General features: G+C 37.9%; 1 protein-coding gene across 3 annotated transcripts in view; it reads right to left on the reverse strand.

The window, feature by feature from the left end:
- Positions 1-612: 612 nt before the first annotated feature.
- Positions 613-19,763, reverse strand: part of NLGN4X (neuroligin 4 X-linked) — a 146,480-nt gene continuing 127,329 nt past the window's right edge. For all 3 annotated transcript variants that reach the window (XM_070942802.1, XM_070942801.1, XM_070942800.1), the window contains 3 exons: positions 10,141-10,326; positions 7,457-8,246; positions 613-2,093 (listed from right to left, as the gene is read on the reverse strand). In XM_070942802.1, the coding sequence (XP_070798903.1) occupies positions 1,250-2,093; positions 7,457-8,246; positions 10,141-10,326 (1,820 nt within the window). In that variant the 3' untranslated portion in view covers positions 613-1,249. The remainder of the gene's footprint in view (positions 2,094-7,456; positions 8,247-10,140; positions 10,327-19,763) is intronic.

The raw sequence follows: 19,763 nt of genomic DNA on the forward strand, positions 1-19,763 counted from the left end.
TCCCTTCTTTGCATAACCTTTTCTGCTACCCATTAGAGCAGGCAGAATCTTATCAAAGAAAAAAAAACCTGCTTTAGAAAGTAGGCTGTCTGAAAGAAGCAAAGATTCATGGTACATAGGATACCAAGAACAAAGTTCCTAGATCAACTGAACAAGCTTGTTGAAATTCTTCCAATTTGTCGCTGTGTTGCAATATAACGGACACTAACACAAAGAGGAAGGAAATGGTGGGGTGGGGTGGGGTAGGGTAGCAGGAGAGGTTTCTTTCCTTTAAGGGAGGAAAAATAAAATCCTGTTTCCTATCTATGGATGCCTTAACATGCATCTATTCAGCCTGTAAAGGAAAATCTAGCAGGCCACACAGTCATCTGTGTCCTTTGTATGATACAATATGTTTTCCCAGAAATGAAATATTAGGAAAAAACTTTCATGTTTGGATCTTCAGTAGTAATTAAGAAGAACACCCTCCTTTAGGTCTGGGAGGAAACATAGGTGGTATGATTAATGCTTATACACATAGATCACAACTGAAAGCACAATCTTTCTAAAAGCTTTTTTCAAACTGAAAACATCAATAAAAGCTTCTTTTTTAAAACTCACAGCTATGTACACTTTTTGTTTTTATACAAAGTTCCTTAAATATAGTTCAGGCTGGCAAGTCATCTCTTTGCACAGAACTATACATATTTACTGCATAGTCAGTCCTAGGTTTTTTTTAATAATAATAAAATCTTATTTCCCCATTCTGGATTACAGCTTCTTAGGATGGGTAAAAGCCCATGATGACGTCTTTTGTATAACAAGGGCCATTCATGGTATGGCACATATAGAACATCTTTTTTTTTTTTAATTTTATTTATTCAAAGAAAAAAAGAAGAAGAAGAAACCCTATACAGTCACTGGCTCTGTGTTTCAAAAGTTCTGTTTCTGTTTGTTACACTCAATATATATCCTTTTCTAGGAGACTTTCTTCAGGCCTCAACTCTTATTTTCAATCAAAGTGGTTGAGATATTAAAGCGGAATCCTAATAGCAATGTACACATTTCACATTTCACAGGGTTTGAGAGGGTGATCTTTCTTGAATATCAGAGTTCCTATGGAAAGGATCTGAAGAAAATTATGACTGTTCTGCTCTTTCACCTTTTAACTTTTCATTTCCACAAAATTTCTTGATGGAGAATATGAATTTCCCCCCTTTTTTTCTTATGGTTAATCTTCCGGGTGGTATGTGATGGGTGCATGACTGAGCTATACTCTAGTGGTGGAATGTCCATGAGGCAAATTAGTACTGTTCTGTCCTCCACTGAAAGTGTTGAAAGTATGCAAAGGTTGCATTCCTGTTAATGTATTTGGAATCATGGTTATGGTATTGGGTGTCATGAGTGGAATATCATCTGGAGATCTTCTAAGAGTCAGGGTGTAATCAGGTGGACAGGTGAGTCTCAGGGTATCATGAGCTTGTAGTGACTCACAGTCATGATCATGCTCCAGCTGTTTCATCTGCAGTGACATAATTTCTTCATTCTGTATATGGGCAATATCATTGGTTGTGTTCCTTTGGGGACTGGGGCGTCTGTGTGTCTCATGACGTCGCTTGTCTTTCTTATAGTACAAAGCCGCAAATGCCAAAATGTTGAGGAATAATAATGATGCTCCTACAGCAATAGTAACGCTTAGCTCTGTAGAATAATCTCTCTTGTTTTCTATCAGAACACTTGTATCCTCTGGAGAGGTTTTCTGGGTATCTTTTGAATGCTTTGGATTGTTGCTTGGAGTCATTAACGGGCGTTTGGTGGTAAATTTCCCAGGAGAACGTCGGGTAACATAAGGGAACGATGTCATATCAGGCGGTGGCACCTTAGTTGTAGTGGAAACATACTGAAATATTTCATTCAAATTGTGCAAGTGTGGTACAAGTTCTAACCAGAAAGCGACTTTTGTTGCTCGGTAGTGATCTCGAACTCTGGGTTTCAAACCAATGTGCAAATAAAGTTGGTCTTTTGGGTTGTATTTAGACCAAGCAACTTCCTCAAAACGATTAGGCTTTGTATGGATGAATTTTGTATCTTGGGGAACAGGCTGGTTTGGATCCCTAAAAGTATACAAATAAATAATATTAAAAACAATCAACTTACATACTCAAAAGTATTACAAAAGCTAAAGTCAATTTCCTTACAGTCGTTACCTGATGATATTTTGAGTTTCAAGGTTATGACTAGTAGTCTGTTTAGATCAGAATACTTGCACAAAATATATGCTCTGGATACATTTTATAATACTTGTATATATGAAAGTAATACTCTAAGTTACTCTTTTAAAAAAGGCAACTTTTCAGGGATTTTCAATAATACCTCACAAATGCAGATTTCAATAACAGGCATGGACACAGGCATTCAGAAAGTGGATAAAGTGTCAGGTGTGAAAGACCAGGTCTACATGTGAAGGCTCAATTAAACTAATTTATTGGTAAAAGCTTATGCACCTGCTTAGAGTTAGATAAGGTTAAACGACACTCAAAAGAAATTGGACTTAGTTTCTTTATGGGTATGTAGGGATTCTAGGCTGTTTCCCCTTTTTACTCCACCCCAGGTTTTGCCATCCTTTCTCCTACATAAAGGGATGAACTATGAATTGTGACATCACTGAACAAACTTCATGACTTGGCAACTTGAATCTGATTTGGGATACTAGTATGAAAAGGGGCTATTTCATGAAGTTGAGTGGTATGTTTCCTCAAAATTATTTCTTTGTCATCTTATCTCATCACAATCTAACAGATTCTCATGCACCCAATTAAAAATGTTTACAAATAATCATAAAACACATAATGTCAAGGAGATATCATGATTTAAATGTTCTCTCTGAAAGAGCCCAGTTTGCAACGTATTCCAGAAGATGGCATATCCACATCCTCATGGAAGAGGTCATTCCAAAGGGCCAGAACTGCCACTGAAAAACATTACTTCTGAAAACTCTCCATGACCTCTTGAAAGTGGAGAACTATTTGCTGCTTCTCCTAAACATGATTGTAACAGGTGGGCCAATGGAAGATGCATCTCTCTAGATAGCTTGGCACTAAGCCATAAAGCATTAACATCAGCAATTTAAATTTTACATAGAAGCTAACAGGCAGCTAATACAGGGCTCACAGTACAGGTATAATATGCTCCCAACAATAACTACTGATAAGTATCCAGTCTATACTAAATGAAGCTTCAAGTACATTTTTAAAGGTAAACTCATTCAGTCATTACTATGGCTTACATCAACTACCTATGAACACAGAAATCTTTTTTTTTTTAAAAAAGGCTAAAAATGTCAAATCTTGAAAGTTGTATATCTCTCTGTAAGAACTAAGAATTTTGATTTTTTTTCTATCTTCTCTATACATACAGTAGTCGTCATTCATTTCCTTGTCATAGGAAAACTAGTTCCACCCCATGGAGTTTCATTTTAATTATAGAGGGCTGTTAAGGCAAATCATAATAAGTATCAAGCCTTTTTTTGCTATGTTCACTACTGCTTTTGTTGGAACAGCAGTAATTTGTATTAATGGCTACTGAAACAGAACATGTTTCCAATGTTAATAATTAGACCTGCAAGTATAATTGGTATAAAAGCTACAACTATATTTCTGCAACGGACTGTTTCAAGCAAAGGTATCAAACTTGCTATAATGCAAATCATCAACAATGTAAATATAACTTCATTTGAAATTATTCAGGCTACATTGTACATTTTCCATTCAGTTACCCTTCTGAAATTGGATTGTACATTGTAGATATCTATCTGTATTAGATTTTGCCAGTGGGATTTCATGTTGAGAAAAAAAATGCAGTGTATGTGAATTTCTGTTTTAGATTTATAGATTTTTAGATCTAGGTTTTTAGATTTCTGGTAGATATATAAATCACATTCTACCTTCTGAACTCGCCTACTATGGACTATCACTCTCTACTTTAATTGGATCCAGTAGAAAGTATGGATGATGTGATATAAAAAGTGCTTGGTTTACATATTCATAGACAAAAACAGTTATAAGAAACATGGATGGGATATTCTCCTACCATCCTAAATATTTTTACAGTGGTCTCTCTGCTCAATATAAAAGGGTTTTGTACGGTTTTTATTAATTGTTAAACAGGTTTCAAGTTCCTTGCTTTGATTTCCATATTTTGACTATACACAATAAATAAAGAAATGGCATCTATCTGCCAACCTACTACCTAACAAGCACACACACAAATGCATAATACTAATTTTGCTATATAGCAAGATTTTGCTATAAAATAGTCATGGATTTTGGCATTTTGATTAATCCCTAGAATTTAATTCCGCTTCAGCTGGACAAAATGGCTCTTGCTCAAATCAAGTTCTTCCTCTCAGAGAGAAAGACAAAGGTTTGATATAAATGGGTGGGCCAAAATTTAAAGGTAACAAAACATTCCCTCTGATACCAAAGTTTCTATCTTTTTCCCAAAGAGAGGAAGGAATATTTCAACTTCAACTTGTGGCTCTATCATTGTTAGGGATGTCTTGAAAGTTCTTACATTGGGGTTTCCCCATCTTGTTTACTTAAGAAGCAGCTTGTAATAGGAACTGAAAATGCATTCTGGAAACAAGATAGAACTCCTAGTATGTTTGAATGATTTCACTTAGATACAAAGTGTTGTCAGCTTTAGTTAGAAGTTGAGTAAAAGAGATGAAAGGGAACAGTAAAAGTTCTCCTGTTAAGTTCTTCTACATAAATTGAAGAAAATTGCATGAAGTAGATCAGTTGGATTCATTATGATGTCTTTTATTAGCCACAGTAACAATAGCTTCACCCTGTTTCTGAAGAACTGAAGCAAAATAATTTTTATTGTATTGTATTAGTATTTTATAAAAAAACCCATTTTTTATAAAATACTAAACTGTTGCTGAGGTAACAATTACAGATTCTTCTTCAAAATTGGACAATATGTGGAATATATTTGGTGCATTGCAACTATTGTGCAGCATTCTGTCTTCTGTTATAGGCTTTATTATTTTTTCTTCTGGTTTCTCTTGACATGTAAATGCTTTTTCAATAAGGCAGTAAGATGCATAATGTATTACATTGAATTGCCTTGAGTGTTCTCGTTCTCTCTTCCTCCTCTCTCTTTCTTCTGTATATGTAAAATGTACTTGTGGTTTGAAATATCCATAACTACCATAAAATTCTCCCAAGGTTTTTTATTGTTTACTACTGTTAAAACTATAATTTAATCTTAGTAATATTTTATATTAACTTAATAAATTTTTCCTTTTAAGTAAGATCTCCTAGCATTCAAAAGTAACTCATCATGCTTATATCTGAGTTACTCACTACAGGTAGTTCTCCACTTACAAAAGTTCATTTAGTAACCGTTTGAAGTTACAACAGCACTGCAAACACTGACTTATGACTGTTTTTCACACTTACGACTGTTCCTATAGTCACATGATCAAAAGTCAGATGCTTGGCAACTGACATGTATTTATGATATCACACTGTCTCCAGGTCATGTGATCACCTTTTGTGACCTTCTGATAAGCAAAGTAAATGGGGAAGCCAGATTCACTTAACAATCATGTAACTAACTTAACATCTGCAGTGATTCACTTAACAACTGTGACAAGGAAGGTCATACAATGAGGCAAAAGTTTTGCTTAACAAAAGTTTTGCTTAGCAACATAAATTTTGGGCTCAATTGTGGTCATAGGCTGAGAGCTACCTGCATAGGACAATTCATTTAATCTATGTATTTTGCTTTAAAAATATGTAAACAGTGTATATGTTTCTAAAGAAAGAATTCTATTTCTTTTGGAAAAACACTCACTTTGTTCTAACTCAGGTAATTATACACATTCTACAAGCACAGTTGTTATCCCTCCTGTGCTAGGTGGAAGCAGCCAGTCAAATTCAGAAGATTCTGAAAAAATGTAATATCTCCATGTAATATTTTTATGGGAAAAATGGTTGGAGGCCAAAGTGGGATTAATCTATCTGTCCATTCATCCATACATCCATTTTCCCATCCATCCAAAATGTAAGAATGCTGTTTAAATTTAGCAGTCAAGGAAGAAGAAGTATATATCATTTTTTAGTGTAGAGAAGGATATGTTCTCTCCTGGTTTCTTGGTGGAACAGAAACAATTGTTTGCTTTTTGTGATGATATGTACTATGCCAGTCTGACTTTCTTAAATCCTATAAAATCCACTTAAGCTCCTGAATGAATCAGGACACTATGTTTTTCTCTGAACTGTCCAATATTGCTGCATACCATTTTCTGCACTGCAGTAGAGCTGCGGTTCTGAAAGCTCGGATTTGCCATAAAGTTTCATTGGAAAGATTTATGGGCCCTTGGTGCACTGCAAGGACCTTTCTTAAAATTCAATACTAAGACAAGAAAAGAGAACGAAAAAGAAAGTTTCAAAACCTGAAACAAAACAACAACCATCACTGCTATCTAGAGGGGAAAATACTGCATTATTAATTAAGATATTTATATAAAATGTTTTCTGTTAGCTTTACCAGTAAGTTCCTCTGACCTATTGTAGCATTATGTTCCTTTCATATGCTTCAAAAATATATTTGGAGCTTTCACATTTACAAAACTAAATATTAATTTTAAAATTAATCATATGAAGAAACAAACATATATAATTACTTCTATTACATCTTTTACCCTTTAATTTTAAAAGGCAACCAATTAATTCTATAAAGAAACCACAGTGGCAGTCTTGATTAAATCATTTTATCTTTTTTTCCCCTTTTCTTTGTAATACATTATGCCCTAAGTGTTATGGGAGTATGAAATGGTGAGAAAACAGGTCTGAAATAGACAAACTAACCACATTGTTGCTATTTATGAAACAATTTAATGTGACAAAGGTATCTCTTAGCCATAAATATATATAGACAGAAATCAAATGTGCTTGATTACTGAATTATATTTTGTATTGCAATTCTTCCAAATAAATGTACTTTTAATGCCAGAAGTTGGATGGCAAGAAATGTGAGCTGTAGTCCTGATAATACCTATGAATGGTGAATTTGCTTTATTGCTTTGCCTCTTCTAAACTGGGTTGGTGGGACAAGGCTTATTTTCAATAAAGATGATTAAATTTGATTGTATACATGTGTGGACTATACCTTCCAAGGTCCTGAAAGCTATTCATAATTTGTAAAAAGACAGAATAATGAATGCTAATCCTTTTACATATATAGAGGTCATAGTCCCAAAAATCTACAATATGTTCTTTTAAGCTAGCCTTGCTTGAACATTATATTTGAAAAATACTGCTTTCCTTCGATAGAAGGGTGCCCACTGTGAAACAAGGGCAGGTCCAATGAGAAGGCTTTTATAAGAATATCAAAAGAGAAGATGTTATCGTTATAATTATATCATTATAAAGCAATGATATGCTTAAAATGTTAGGTGTCATCCTACCCTGTTTTGGCGAAGTTTGTCCAATAGGTCATAACAACCGCACTGAGCATGACATCATTCTTTGAAAAGTTGCAGTTGAATAATTCAGTAGGACCGATCATGGGGATACCAAACACATAAGGAACTTCATCACCATGAGCAGAATCAGCCCAACTGGGTTTCATTTCACTTTGGCAATGGTGATAAAATGCATAGAAGTATGTTGGAGAACCATATTGAGCATGGAGGTCTGCTGTGGCAACAGCTGGTGCAACCCACTGGTGGTCAGTAAAAAGTGCTACCAGGGTCTTCCTTCGTGTTTCAGGATTCTCCTTGTCTGCCCAATCTGTGTACATAAATTTAATGGTTTCTCTTAGAGTATCTTTCCCTTCTGGATAACCATATAGATTGTCCACAAAATTAGATACAGAGAAATCAAAATCATTCGGAGATATGCCTTCTTCATTATCCACAATTCCATCTACAAATTTTAAACCTTCTCCTTGGTTTACACCTAGCATTATATCATAGTTGAGAAATTCTCCCTGTTCCATTAGAATCTGTGGATCATCTGGAATTACATCCCCATCAATCACAGGCCCAAAGGCAATGTGGTATGTAGCTGGTGTGATTGTTTGCTGAATGAGTTCTTTGTAGTTCTTGTTCCGAAAGCATTCAACTAAGTCTGTAGTATCCAAAGTGTTGCAGCCCACTTTTTCTGCCAAAATTGCAGTGTACTTGGCAGGCTGGTAATTCACTGCCCAGCTGGACAGGGCTGTTCCACTTTGTATGATTGCTTTTTGGAATAGACCTGCAGGTGCAAAAGTGAAAATTAAAAAAAACAAAACACACATACACACAATTGACAAAGCAAAAGGAATATTTATCATATCAAGAAGTACTGATTAAGAGAAAGCACAATTCAGTTTGCTTAGAACGACGACAGCACAACATCCTCTTGCCAAATGGTAGCTGTATTTCCTCTCATATTCAATGTTCATTATATAAAAAAATGAAAAATCCAATGTGAATATCTAGGAGGTGAAATTATTTCTGAAATGTACAGTACATCAAAATAATTGACTCCAATTTTCACCGAGTCCATCTATGGAGCCAGATGTTACTGTCTCTGCCTAACATAGATACATGTTGATAGCAATTGTTATCTGGCAACAATAACTTTTTTATTTATTTTTTTTTTAAAAAACCCTGTAATGCTTTTGACATTTATATCTGGGCTTTGCTAAACTTCACAAAATCTCTCTCTCTCTCTCTCTTTTTTTTTTTTTTACCGATTTTAAATATTTTATTGTTAAGAAATTGTTATAATACAATTTTTGTCCATCCGGTTACATGGTATAGGAAAAGGAAATAAATACAAATACAGATGTATGTATATATAGATGATCTTTGCTACTCAGTTACATGGTATATAAATGTATACTTATATCATTCTTAATGTATATATATATAATGGGTCTTTAAAGGTAGATTAATAAATACATAAGTCATAAGACTTAAACTTCACAAAATCTCTTATACATAAGTTACTTCAAAACAGAGAACTGATTTGACAATCGAGTCTGACGATTTTATTCAAAGGGGTGATTCAATCAACTCAATTTCAAACAGAATAGTGGAGTAGAATATTTCAATAGAATATTGTGCAGTCTAGCACAAATTTATATCTTCTTTTTTCTTTTGCAATACGCATGGTTGACCAATCTAATTGTGGTAAAAGATTTTTGGATGCTGTATTTTTTAAAATGGAATTTTACTATGTGACATAATTACTTAGTAATTATGAAGATCATTTGGTCCTGATTAGTTTATTGATTTAATCCATATATTACAAAAACACTTATTATCATGACCTTTAACTGGGCAAATAGTGCATCATAGGGCAACAATTTTTGAGACAAGGGACCTCAAATGAACTAACTTGCAAAATGCATTCAAAATCTGTGACCCATGACTCCTGTGGGAATGAAATTTGGAAAGGTTACGGCTGCTTCATTACTATAGGTTGCTTCTGCTCCCACTGCTTTTTTTTTTTTTTTTTTTGTCCATCCTTGGTCATTCTGTTTCTTTGTTTAGATAAGGAAATGTCTCTGAAACAATGACCAATCAGGCCATGTGTGTCTAGTATTACATAAAAGCTATCTGTTTTTATTTTAAAAATTGGAACTGAAAACCTAGTACAATTGCTATAATACTAATTCCTAACATGCTGATATCCTACAGGTAGTCCTTGACTTTCAACCATTTTTGACTATTAGAAGTTATAGACACACTGAAAAAAATGAATTATGACTGTTTTTTACTTATGACCCAGCACAACTCTATGATCATATGATAAAAATTGGGACACTTGGCAATTGGCATGTATTTATGAAAGTTGCAGTGTTTTGGGGGTCATGGGATCGCTTTTAGCGACCTTCTGATAAGCAAAGTCAATTCACTTAACAACTGCATTACTAACTTAACAACTGTAGCATTTCACTTAACAACTGTGGCAAGAAAAGTTGTAAAATAAGGTAAAATTCACTTAAAAATGTTTCAATTAACAACAGAAATTTTTGGCTCAATTGTGATTGTAAATTGAGCATTACCTGTAGTAATTTCTGGAACTAATTCCTACTGTTTTTGCAATCCATTCTTACTTTATGACTATTAAAATTATATTATTTATGGAGAATGGTTACCTTCTGAATAGTGCGATAATGTCAAGAGACTAACACAAGATGCTCCAGCTCCTGATCCAAAAATAGTAACTCTTTTGGGGTCTCCTCCAAATGATCCAATATTTTCTTCAATCCATCTCAGAGCTTGAATTTGGTCAAGTAATCCATAATTGCCTTTTGCTGCTTGGTCTCCAGTACTTAGGAAACCTACAAATTAAAAAAAGAAAGAAAAAAAGGAAGGAAAGAATATATTAACCTCACTGGTCAAGGAATGAGTTACAGGACGTGCACATAAAATCTTTTCTTTTTCCGATTTTCAAAAATTTACGGTTCTACTTAAATGTAATTAATATAAACTTTAATGATCCAATTATTTTTATGTCATAGAAAAATGCATGAAGTGTGACAATTTTTATTTCTTTTACATTTATTCTCGTATAGCAATTACAAGATTAAAAACAGTCTTTTTTTAATAAAAAAAATTGCTTTACAATAAAGTAGAATTAACTGATCTGGCCATACATACATACATACTTTGGGAAACAGGTGCAACTACCCTGAAATTATTCCTCCCTCCCCATCCAGTTCACAACTGCACAGTCTCTTGTCTTGGAATAATCTCTGGAATGTGCTATCTCCTGCCTTGGAAGCCACAGTGCTACTGGCAACTTCCTCCTGCTCCCATTCCTTCTTCAGCTACACTTTCCATCACACAGCTGTTGGGATGGAATGAAGTATTATCAATATGGGATGGGCAAGAGGAGCATTTGGAAGCCCTGACCCAATGCCTGGAGAACTTTAGGTCCAGACAGGGAGAAACAAGCATAGACTTAATTCCATATAGTAAGCACAGCAACTATTTCCAAAAGTCATTTAATGTTGGACATTAAATGAACTTTAATGAAACATCTGAGTATCCCCCTGGACTCACAATTTATGCATGAATAGCAGATAGAGACTATGATCTTTTCACAGTCACATGTTGTGTATCAGTTGTGACTATGAAAAAAAAAGTTTTCTCTAGGTTGTGATCTTGTCATCTAATGACTAGACCACCAAAGTTTGTTTTATATCAGTCAGCCCTTGAAAATTGTATGGAAACCTTTTGATTCAACACACAGTAGTAGATGTAACACTAGTTAACAACAATGGAGCCATGTAAAGAGGCTCTATACTCAAAGTTCTTAGTAGGGGTCTTCTGCCTTGGAACATTAAAACCCCAGGTATTATATTTTTTTTAAAAGTTATGAGCTACTAGGGGAGACTTGATCATTTTGCTGCCTATTTTGTGACATCATCTTCTTCTTATAGGGATGTTATTGATTTTTATGTTTTCATTTTATATTGCTAATTGTAGCCTGTTCCCAGTCTTTAAAAGCATAGAAAACTGACAGAATGAACGCAAAACTAGCTGCTAAGAATAATAATTCATAAATTCATTTGATTCTCTATCCTCTTCAATAATGCACAAAATAAAAATTCTTTATGGACTTAGTAAGAGGTAAATAATGATGAAGAGACCTGCAAAGTACTGCACAGTTAATTTAATAGGACAAGATTTTGGGCAAGAATGTAGGTGAAGCTAACTTTTTCACTTTGGGTACTCAGAGATCCTACAGTAACAAACCAGAGGGTTTATTTTTTCTTCCAAAGGATGGGGAAAAGATGTAAAAAAGCATCTGGCTTCCTGTCATGCAAACCCCATTTACACTTTTATCTTGTTATCAGATTCTGAAAATGGAAATGAGCCATGTTTGCAGGTGGCCTTGTAATTCAGAAAGCTGTCAAATTTATAAGCTTCAGATTTTCTTTGATTTGCTGAAAGCAATTTGCTTGGAACAGTTTGAATTCCACAGTATATAGTTCTCTAAGTCCTAATTTATCATTTTTATTATCAAATTCTCAAGTTTTATTTTTTAAAAAACTTTTTTTTTTACTTCACAGGCGTTATTTCTACAAGCCCTTTCAGAATTGCTGCATTAATGTAAAATGTAATGTAACTGACGGAAAATTCAGATTTCATCACTCCCACTTGGAACACTTGTAGGCACCCAATAGTTGAAAAGGTGTCATCCATTAGCATTTGTAAATTATCATAACTGTCAATATAGAGCAAGCTGTCAACTGGAAGCTGAAGAGATTTTTGAGAGCTTTCTGTTCCACAGAAATATTTCAATGTTATTTCTTGTGGTTTGATATGGATGGAAGATTGGTGACTCTGAGAAATAGGAGATTATTTGAGTTGAAAGGACATTATTTGAGATTTAGGTGGCCTGTCTATCTAATGTAACACAAAGTTAAGACTAATATATATACATTTTCAAAATCATTTTGTTAGGCATGCCATATTGAAGGTTTGGAACAGGTTTAAAGCATGGGTGAAATGCTCCTGGTTCGGACCGGGTCGCCCGATCCGGTAGCGATGGAGGCAGGTGGTTCAGATCATCGGTAGCAAAAATACCTGCCCCCCCCATGCCCAGCTGAGCTGCACAATCATCAGAGGCTTTTTTTTTTTTACTTTTAAAAGCATTTTTTTCTACAAAAATGGAAAAAATGCTTTTGGTGGAAAAATGCTTTTAAAAGTAAAAAAAAAAAAACCTCTGATGATCGTGCAGATCAGCTGGGATCGTCAGAGGCATTTAAAAGAAAAAAAAACCCTTTCATGATCCAAGCTGAGCAGGCAACTCAAGCTGGGATCGTCAGAGCTTTTTGAAAGCATTTTTTTACAACCTCTTCGCCGAAGCGGTTGTAGAAAAAATGGTTTTAAAAGTAAAAAAAAATTGGCCACACCTACCCAGTCACATTATTATTATTTTTTTTAATTTGATTTATATGCCGCCCTTCTCCGAAGACTTAGGGCGGCTTACAATGTGCTCAGCAATAGCCTTCATCCTTTTGTATATTTATACAAAGTCAGCTTATTGCCCCCACAAACTGGGTCCTCATTTCACCTACCTTAGAAAGGATGGAAGGTTGAGTCAACCTTGAGCCTTGGCGAGATTCGAACCCTGCAATAATTGCAGGCAGCTGGTCTTAATAAGCTTAATAACAGGGTGCCTTAAACCCCTGTACTACCAAGGCTCTTGTATTACCGCCCCAAGCCATGCCCACAGAACCGGTAGTAACAAATTTTAGATTTCACCACTGGTTTAAAGCAAGATAGAATCCCAAGATTATTCTATGATTGTCATTCCAAGTACCTTTTTTAGAAGAAAAGGGACGGTCTTACCTGAGATGTTCCTTCTCTGTGGGATAGTGGGAGGGTCCAAGAATGGGTTCTATGATGTCCTTTCTGCCCAGAGACTGAGTGAAACTTTGAAGCCACGCCCAGGTGCCTCTCTCTCTCTGGCTCCAGTTTCAACAATGGCGTGGCAGTGAAAAGAGGGATTAATCACCCTTGACCCCCGCCCAGTCAGTCAGTAAGGGTGGGTTAGGACCTTCCCACTATCCCACAGAGAAGGAACATCTCAGGTAAGACCAACGTTCCTTCTCCAGTGTGATAGTGGGAGGGTCCAAGATGGGATTTACCAAAGCCTACTGTCTCAAGGACGGGAAGACGTCTGGGCCGGAGTCCCCCCTGTGGAATGCACCTTCTGAAAGACCCTTCTCTTGAAGGCTGTGTGGACAAATGCAAAGGAGTCTAACTTATAGTGCCTAATAAATGGCGAAGGGGAAGCCCAGGTAGCCACCCTGCAAATTTCCTCAATGGAGGTTTGGGTAGCCCAAGCCGCCGTAGTGGCTGCACTCCTAGTTGAGTGTGCCGTTACCTGTCCAGGTAAAGGGAGAACTTTAGACTGGTAGGCTGTGGCTTTGCAGGCTCTTAACCATCTGCCAACAGTCAATGGGGTGACTCTAGAGCAGTGGTGAAATGTAAAATTTGTTACTACCGGTTCTGTGGGCATGGGTTGGTGGGGGGTAATGTGACTGGGTGGGCATGGCCAACTTTTTTTTGTTTTTTTACTTTTAAAAGCATTTTTTCTACAACCCCTTCAGCCAAAGAAGTTGTAGAAAAAAAATGCTTTTAAAAGGCTCTGATGATCCCAACTGAGCCGCACGATCATGAGAGGCTTTTTTTTTTTTTTTTTTACTTTTAAAAGCATTTGTAGAAAAAATGCTTTTAAAAGTGAAAAAAAAAAACCTCTGATGATCGCATGGCTCAGCTGGGCATGGGGGGGGGCAGGGATTTCTGCTACTGGTTTTCCGAACCACCCAATGCCATCGCTATTGGATTGGGCGATCCGGTCCGAATCAGGAGCATTTCACCCCTGCTCTAGAGCCTACGGAGGAAGGCTGAAAGCATACAAAGAGGGGCTCTGTTTTCCTATCTTTGGCCGCCCTCCTGATGTAGATATGTAGAGCCTTCTAAACATCTAATGTATGCCATTGTCTTTTCAAGGCATGGGAAGGCCCTGGACAAAAGTTAGGTAAGACAATCTCCTGGCCCCGATGGAACCAGGTATTAATTTTTGGAATGAAAGAGGGGTCTAATCTGAGAACCACTCTGTCTGAATGGAATATGCAGAGGTCGTCTCTGACTGACAGGGCCATTAGCTCCAAAATACATCTGGCCAATGTCATGGCCACTAGGAATACAACTTTAAGCGTCATATAATGGAGAGTAGTAGTCCTTAGCGGCTCAAAAGCAAAAGTGCTGCAGACGTAAGTGCCTGCAGCACCAGAGCCAGATCCCAAGTGGGATATCAATGGACCACAGGCAGACGCAAGTTAGCTGCCCCTCTGATGAATTGTTGAATCATCAGATGATGAGATAGGGGGTCCTGTTCCCCATCAGGACCATGGGGAGGGACACCACTTGCCTGCAGATGGTGTGGTGTGAGAGACCCCTATCCAGCCTGTCCTGGAGAAAGTCTAGGACTTGTGGCACAGAAGTTGCAATAGGGTCAATGGTCTTAGTCAAGCACCAAGTGGCAAATGCCTTCCAGGTGGCGCTGTAAATCCGGGTAGTTGATGGCCTGAATAGTCTGTATGACCCTGGAGAAATATTTGTCCTCCCTCAAGAGATTCTCCTCAAGTGCCAGACAGTCAACTGGAGCCACTGAGGCTCCGGGTGGACCAGGACCCCTTGCCTGAGGGAAACTTTGTCCCGAGGGATCCTCCAGGGGTGCGACACTGAGAGATTCACCAGGTCCATGTACCACAGACACCTGAGCCAGTGAGGGACTACCAGCAGGACCTCTGCCCTTTTCACTAGGACCTTCCTGATGACAGTGGGAATAAGTGGAAAGTGTGGAAAGGCATACAGAAGGCCGCTTGGCCAAGAGCAACACAGGGCGTTGGTCCCTTCCAATCCTGGGGTCGTGAATCTGGTGAAGAAGCATGGTACTTGGGCATTCACTGGGGAGGCAAATAGGTCCACAATCGGCCAACCGAATCTCTGTGACATCTCCTGGAAGATGTCCAGGTGAAACCTCCATTCAGAATGGTTGATTGTGTGCCTGCTCAAGAAGTCTGCCTGCACATTTGTAGGCTCGGCGATGTGCTCCGCCTTCAGGGAGAGGAGATGAGCCTCCGCCCAAGCCCCCAGGTGATTCGCCTCATCCATAAGCATCCTTGAGTGGGTGCCCCCTTGCCGATTTATGTGGGCTTTTGCTGCCACATTGTTGGTCATAATCAGGACATGATGTCCCCTGGCTAGACTCTGAAAGTGGTGAAGGGCCAGATGTGCTGCCCGGAGCTCCAGCCAATTTATGTTGTAGGTGAGCTCTGCCGGTGTCCAACACCCCTGCACCATATGGGTCAGTAAATGGGCGCCCCAGCTGACCAGGCTGGCATCTGATGTAATCACCAACCTGTCGGGCTCCTGGAAGAGACGGCCCTTGGCCAAAGCTGGAGACGTCTAGCATTGAAGTGAGTGAAGAACCGACAATGACACCAGAATCCTGACCCGTGTGTTGCTTCTCCCGGACCACTGGAAGGGAAGCAGGAGCCACTGCAGTGAGCGGGTGTGCAGCCGTGACCAGGGAACAATGGAAATGCACAAAGCCATCTTCCCCAACAGCTGAGATAGCAGGGCCATGGGCACCATGCACCTCTCCCACACCTGATTCACCAGAGCCGTCAAGCTGTCCCTGCACTCTTGAGACAGATACACCTCACACAGGGAGGTGTCGATCACTGCCCCGAGATGCAGAATTCGTGTTGTTGGAACCAGATGGCTCTTTTTGAAATTTACACAGAAGCCATGGGCTTGTAATACTTGAACTGTCATACGAACATCCTCTGCTGCTAGTGATGGAGATGAGGCCTGGACAAAGATATTGTCAAGGTAGCACTGGAGCCTGACCGGGATGGATGTCAGGTGAACTGCCAGTGCTGCCAGAATCTTAGTAAAACACCGGTAGGTGGGGGGCTGAAGCCAGCCCGAAGGGCAAGGTCCGGTACTTATAGTGACTTGTTCCATAGTGAAACTGTCAGGAACCGACAATGTGCCATCAGAATCAGCACATCGAGGTAGGCCTCTCTGAGATCTATTGTGGCCAGGAAGTCCCCCATCTGTATGCCCTCCAAGATGGATTGCAAGGAGCAAATCTTGAATTTCCTGTAGATCAAGTGGGTGTTCAGATATTTTAGGTCCAGAATTGCTGTACAACCCCCACCCCCCGGAAGGCTTTGGCATGGTGAACAGGATGGAATAAAACCCCTGTCTCCTTTGGTCCTGTGGGACCGGCTCTATGGCCTAAATATACAACAAGTATTGGATGGCCCTTTCCATTAGACCCCATTTTTTGATGTTGTTGGAGGCAGGGCACCGTACAAAGTGATTCGGAGGCGTGGAAAGAACCCCAGAGAGAGGCCTAGCCTCTCCATATTGAGAACCCAATTGTCTGTGGTGATCTCCTCCCATTGGGGGGCAAAGAGAGCCAATCTGCCCCAATGGGAGGGTTGGTCTGACAGTCACTTAGGCCTGTGGAATGGACGGCCTCCTCCTCCTCCTCAAAAGGGCTGACGGGACTGAAAACCCTGCCTATGGTCACAAAAGCAGGACCTCTCTGGTTGGCGATCCTACCTCTGTGGCCCCAAACGTTGATGAGAGGAACTGTCCACCTCAGGAGCCCAGAATGCTGGTCTTCAGTAATAGGGAGAAGGCTTGCAGTCTGCTCATTGGGATATGCCCGGCATAACCTTCCTCTCATGGGTCGGTGGGCTTACCAGACGAACTGGGCTAGCCAGCATGTTCCCACTGGTCCCAGTCCAAAGAGATTCAGGTCGGCAGCATTGCCAGAAAAACTGGATTGGCCAGCACGACCTAGCGCATGGAGCTCAGCTCCGGCAGAGAACACAGGGTGAGATCTCCTGCTGCCTCTGCAATGCTGCAACAGTTAAAGAAGCCAAAATGTAGGATAGAACCTGATCCTGTCCAAGAATGGAATTCCAGATGTCCCAACTGTCCAAAGACATCTCTCTAGAGCAAGACTGAGTTGAAACTGGGGCCAGAGAGAGAGGCACCTGGGTGTGGCTTCAAAGTTTCACTCAGTCTCTGGGCAGAAAGGACATCATAGAACCCATTCTTGGACCCTCCCACTATCACACTGGAGAAATGATAATCACACAGACTTGGTTGACCTACACTGATTAATTGATTTTTTTTTTATGGAGAACTTAGAAAAGCATTGGAAAAGGAGGCTTTTACTTTACTTTTACTTTGTCCATGGTTTGTTTATGCTCAGTTGACAGAAAGATTTAAATTGGTTAAGAAGAATTTTGACTTTACAAATGGGAAACCACCCCGATTCTGACCTGGATCTGTGAACCAATTATGAACATGCTATTGCTAAGATGTATAAACTTTTATTGAAAATGAATATGGAAGAAGAATATATTAAATACTGTAACACTAAATGGGTAAAAATGGACATAATATAATGTTTGATCAATGTGAGTATATGTGAAGTAAGGAATTGAAATTCATATTAAATTATAACTTGAAAGATAATTTTTATAAGATTGGTCTTTTAACACCTGATAAATTAGCAAAGATCTTTAATGGTGTGTAAAATATATGCTGGAAACTTAATCAGTCTGAAGATACTTTTTATCATCTTTGATAGACATGTAAGAAAGCTAAGTATTATTGGGATGATATATGTATTTTACCTCAGAGAAATCTTTATAGAAATGTACAACTGAAATCCAAGGTTTTTCTTTAAATTTGATGGATTAGCAGCTTGAAAAAAAGAATTTGGGGACTGAAGAAGCTTCTTAGATGAGAAGTGAAATGTCTTAAAGAAAAAACAAAGGAAGTCCACTTGCCTTTTGAAAAAAACACTTTTTGGACAACATAGGACTTCATTTCTATATATGTTAACAGCAGCAAGACTTTCGTATGGACAGACATGGAAGGATATACAGATTCCCACAATGCAAATATGGATGGTGAAGTCAATGAAATTGGTGGAGATCATGAAACTGACTACTTTGATTAAACAAAATACTTGTGTAGCTTTGTTTCTACTTGGAAACTCATGTTGGATACTTTACTTGAACCTGAAAGAAATGAAACTTTAATCTTGGTATCTGACAATTAGAGCAGTTTATAGTTATAGAAATACTGTGTATTATTGAATTTTAAAGCAAAAGGTAAAGGTATTTTGTAATTGGAACTAGATGGGGAAAATGTGGAAGTTATCCTTTTCCTGCCCCCCCCTTCTTTTTATCCCTTGCACTTTTCTCCCCTATCTTTCCCCTTTTAATTTTTTTTTCTGATTTCTTCTATTTTATCTTTTGTTGAAATTTATTTATTTAACTAATTAATTAATTAAATAAATAAAAACCGATTATTTTAATAATATGATCATCATCAATATTGCTAGAACATAAATAATACTTTGAATTTTATCTATCGTATTAATAGTAATGCAAATTAACATAAATAAGAAAAGAAATATATGAATAGAATAATATTGGAATACAATGAAATTAATGTCAAACTTCCAGTTTTATGCAAGTAAGGCTATTCATTTCATATAATAATCTGTATCTGACTGCCTTCTATCCAGCTGCTGGTTTAAATCTCCAAATATTTGGCATTACCTTATATGAACTATAAAAATCCACTAACTAGCAGCAAAGACAATTTTCTGAGAGTTCTAATTTTTACTCTGGAATTGGAACATATATGAAACTTCAGCCAAAGGCTTAAAATTTGCAGCATGGGCAGTAGTGCTCTGTTATCATATGACAATAGATTTAAATAATTCAGTGAACATTGTTTCAGTTTCAGTTTGTATAAAGAATTTAACTGGTTTTGTCAATCAATAAATTGATTACATCATTCAAATTTTGAAAAATTATCCTAATTGTAATGTGATAATAATTGTATGGTAAAGAAAGAAGAGAGGGAGGGAGGGAGGGAGGAAGAAAGAATAGACTTTTGTCTTTGCACTCGATCTATAGATTCTTTGTGTAAGGTAACTTCTGATTCTTTTATTTTGGAGAATTCAAAGCTTTTAATTTCGTTTTCTCAACTGGTCGTTGAGGTGACAAATTAGCATACAGGGAAGAGGTCCAGAAGTTATCTACATGGTGCTCAGGAAACAACTTGCACCTAACAGCAAGACCAAGGAAATGGTGCTAGACTTCCAAAAGAAAAGAGAGAAACCTGCCCCACTTTACATCAAGGGGGG

This window comes from Pituophis catenifer, unplaced genomic scaffold, assembly GCF_029215685.1.
Source record: "Pituophis catenifer annectens isolate HBS135680 unplaced genomic scaffold, rPitCat1.0.hap2 SCAF_4, whole genome shotgun sequence".
NCBI lineage: Eukaryota > Metazoa > Chordata > Lepidosauria > Squamata > Colubridae > Pituophis > Pituophis catenifer.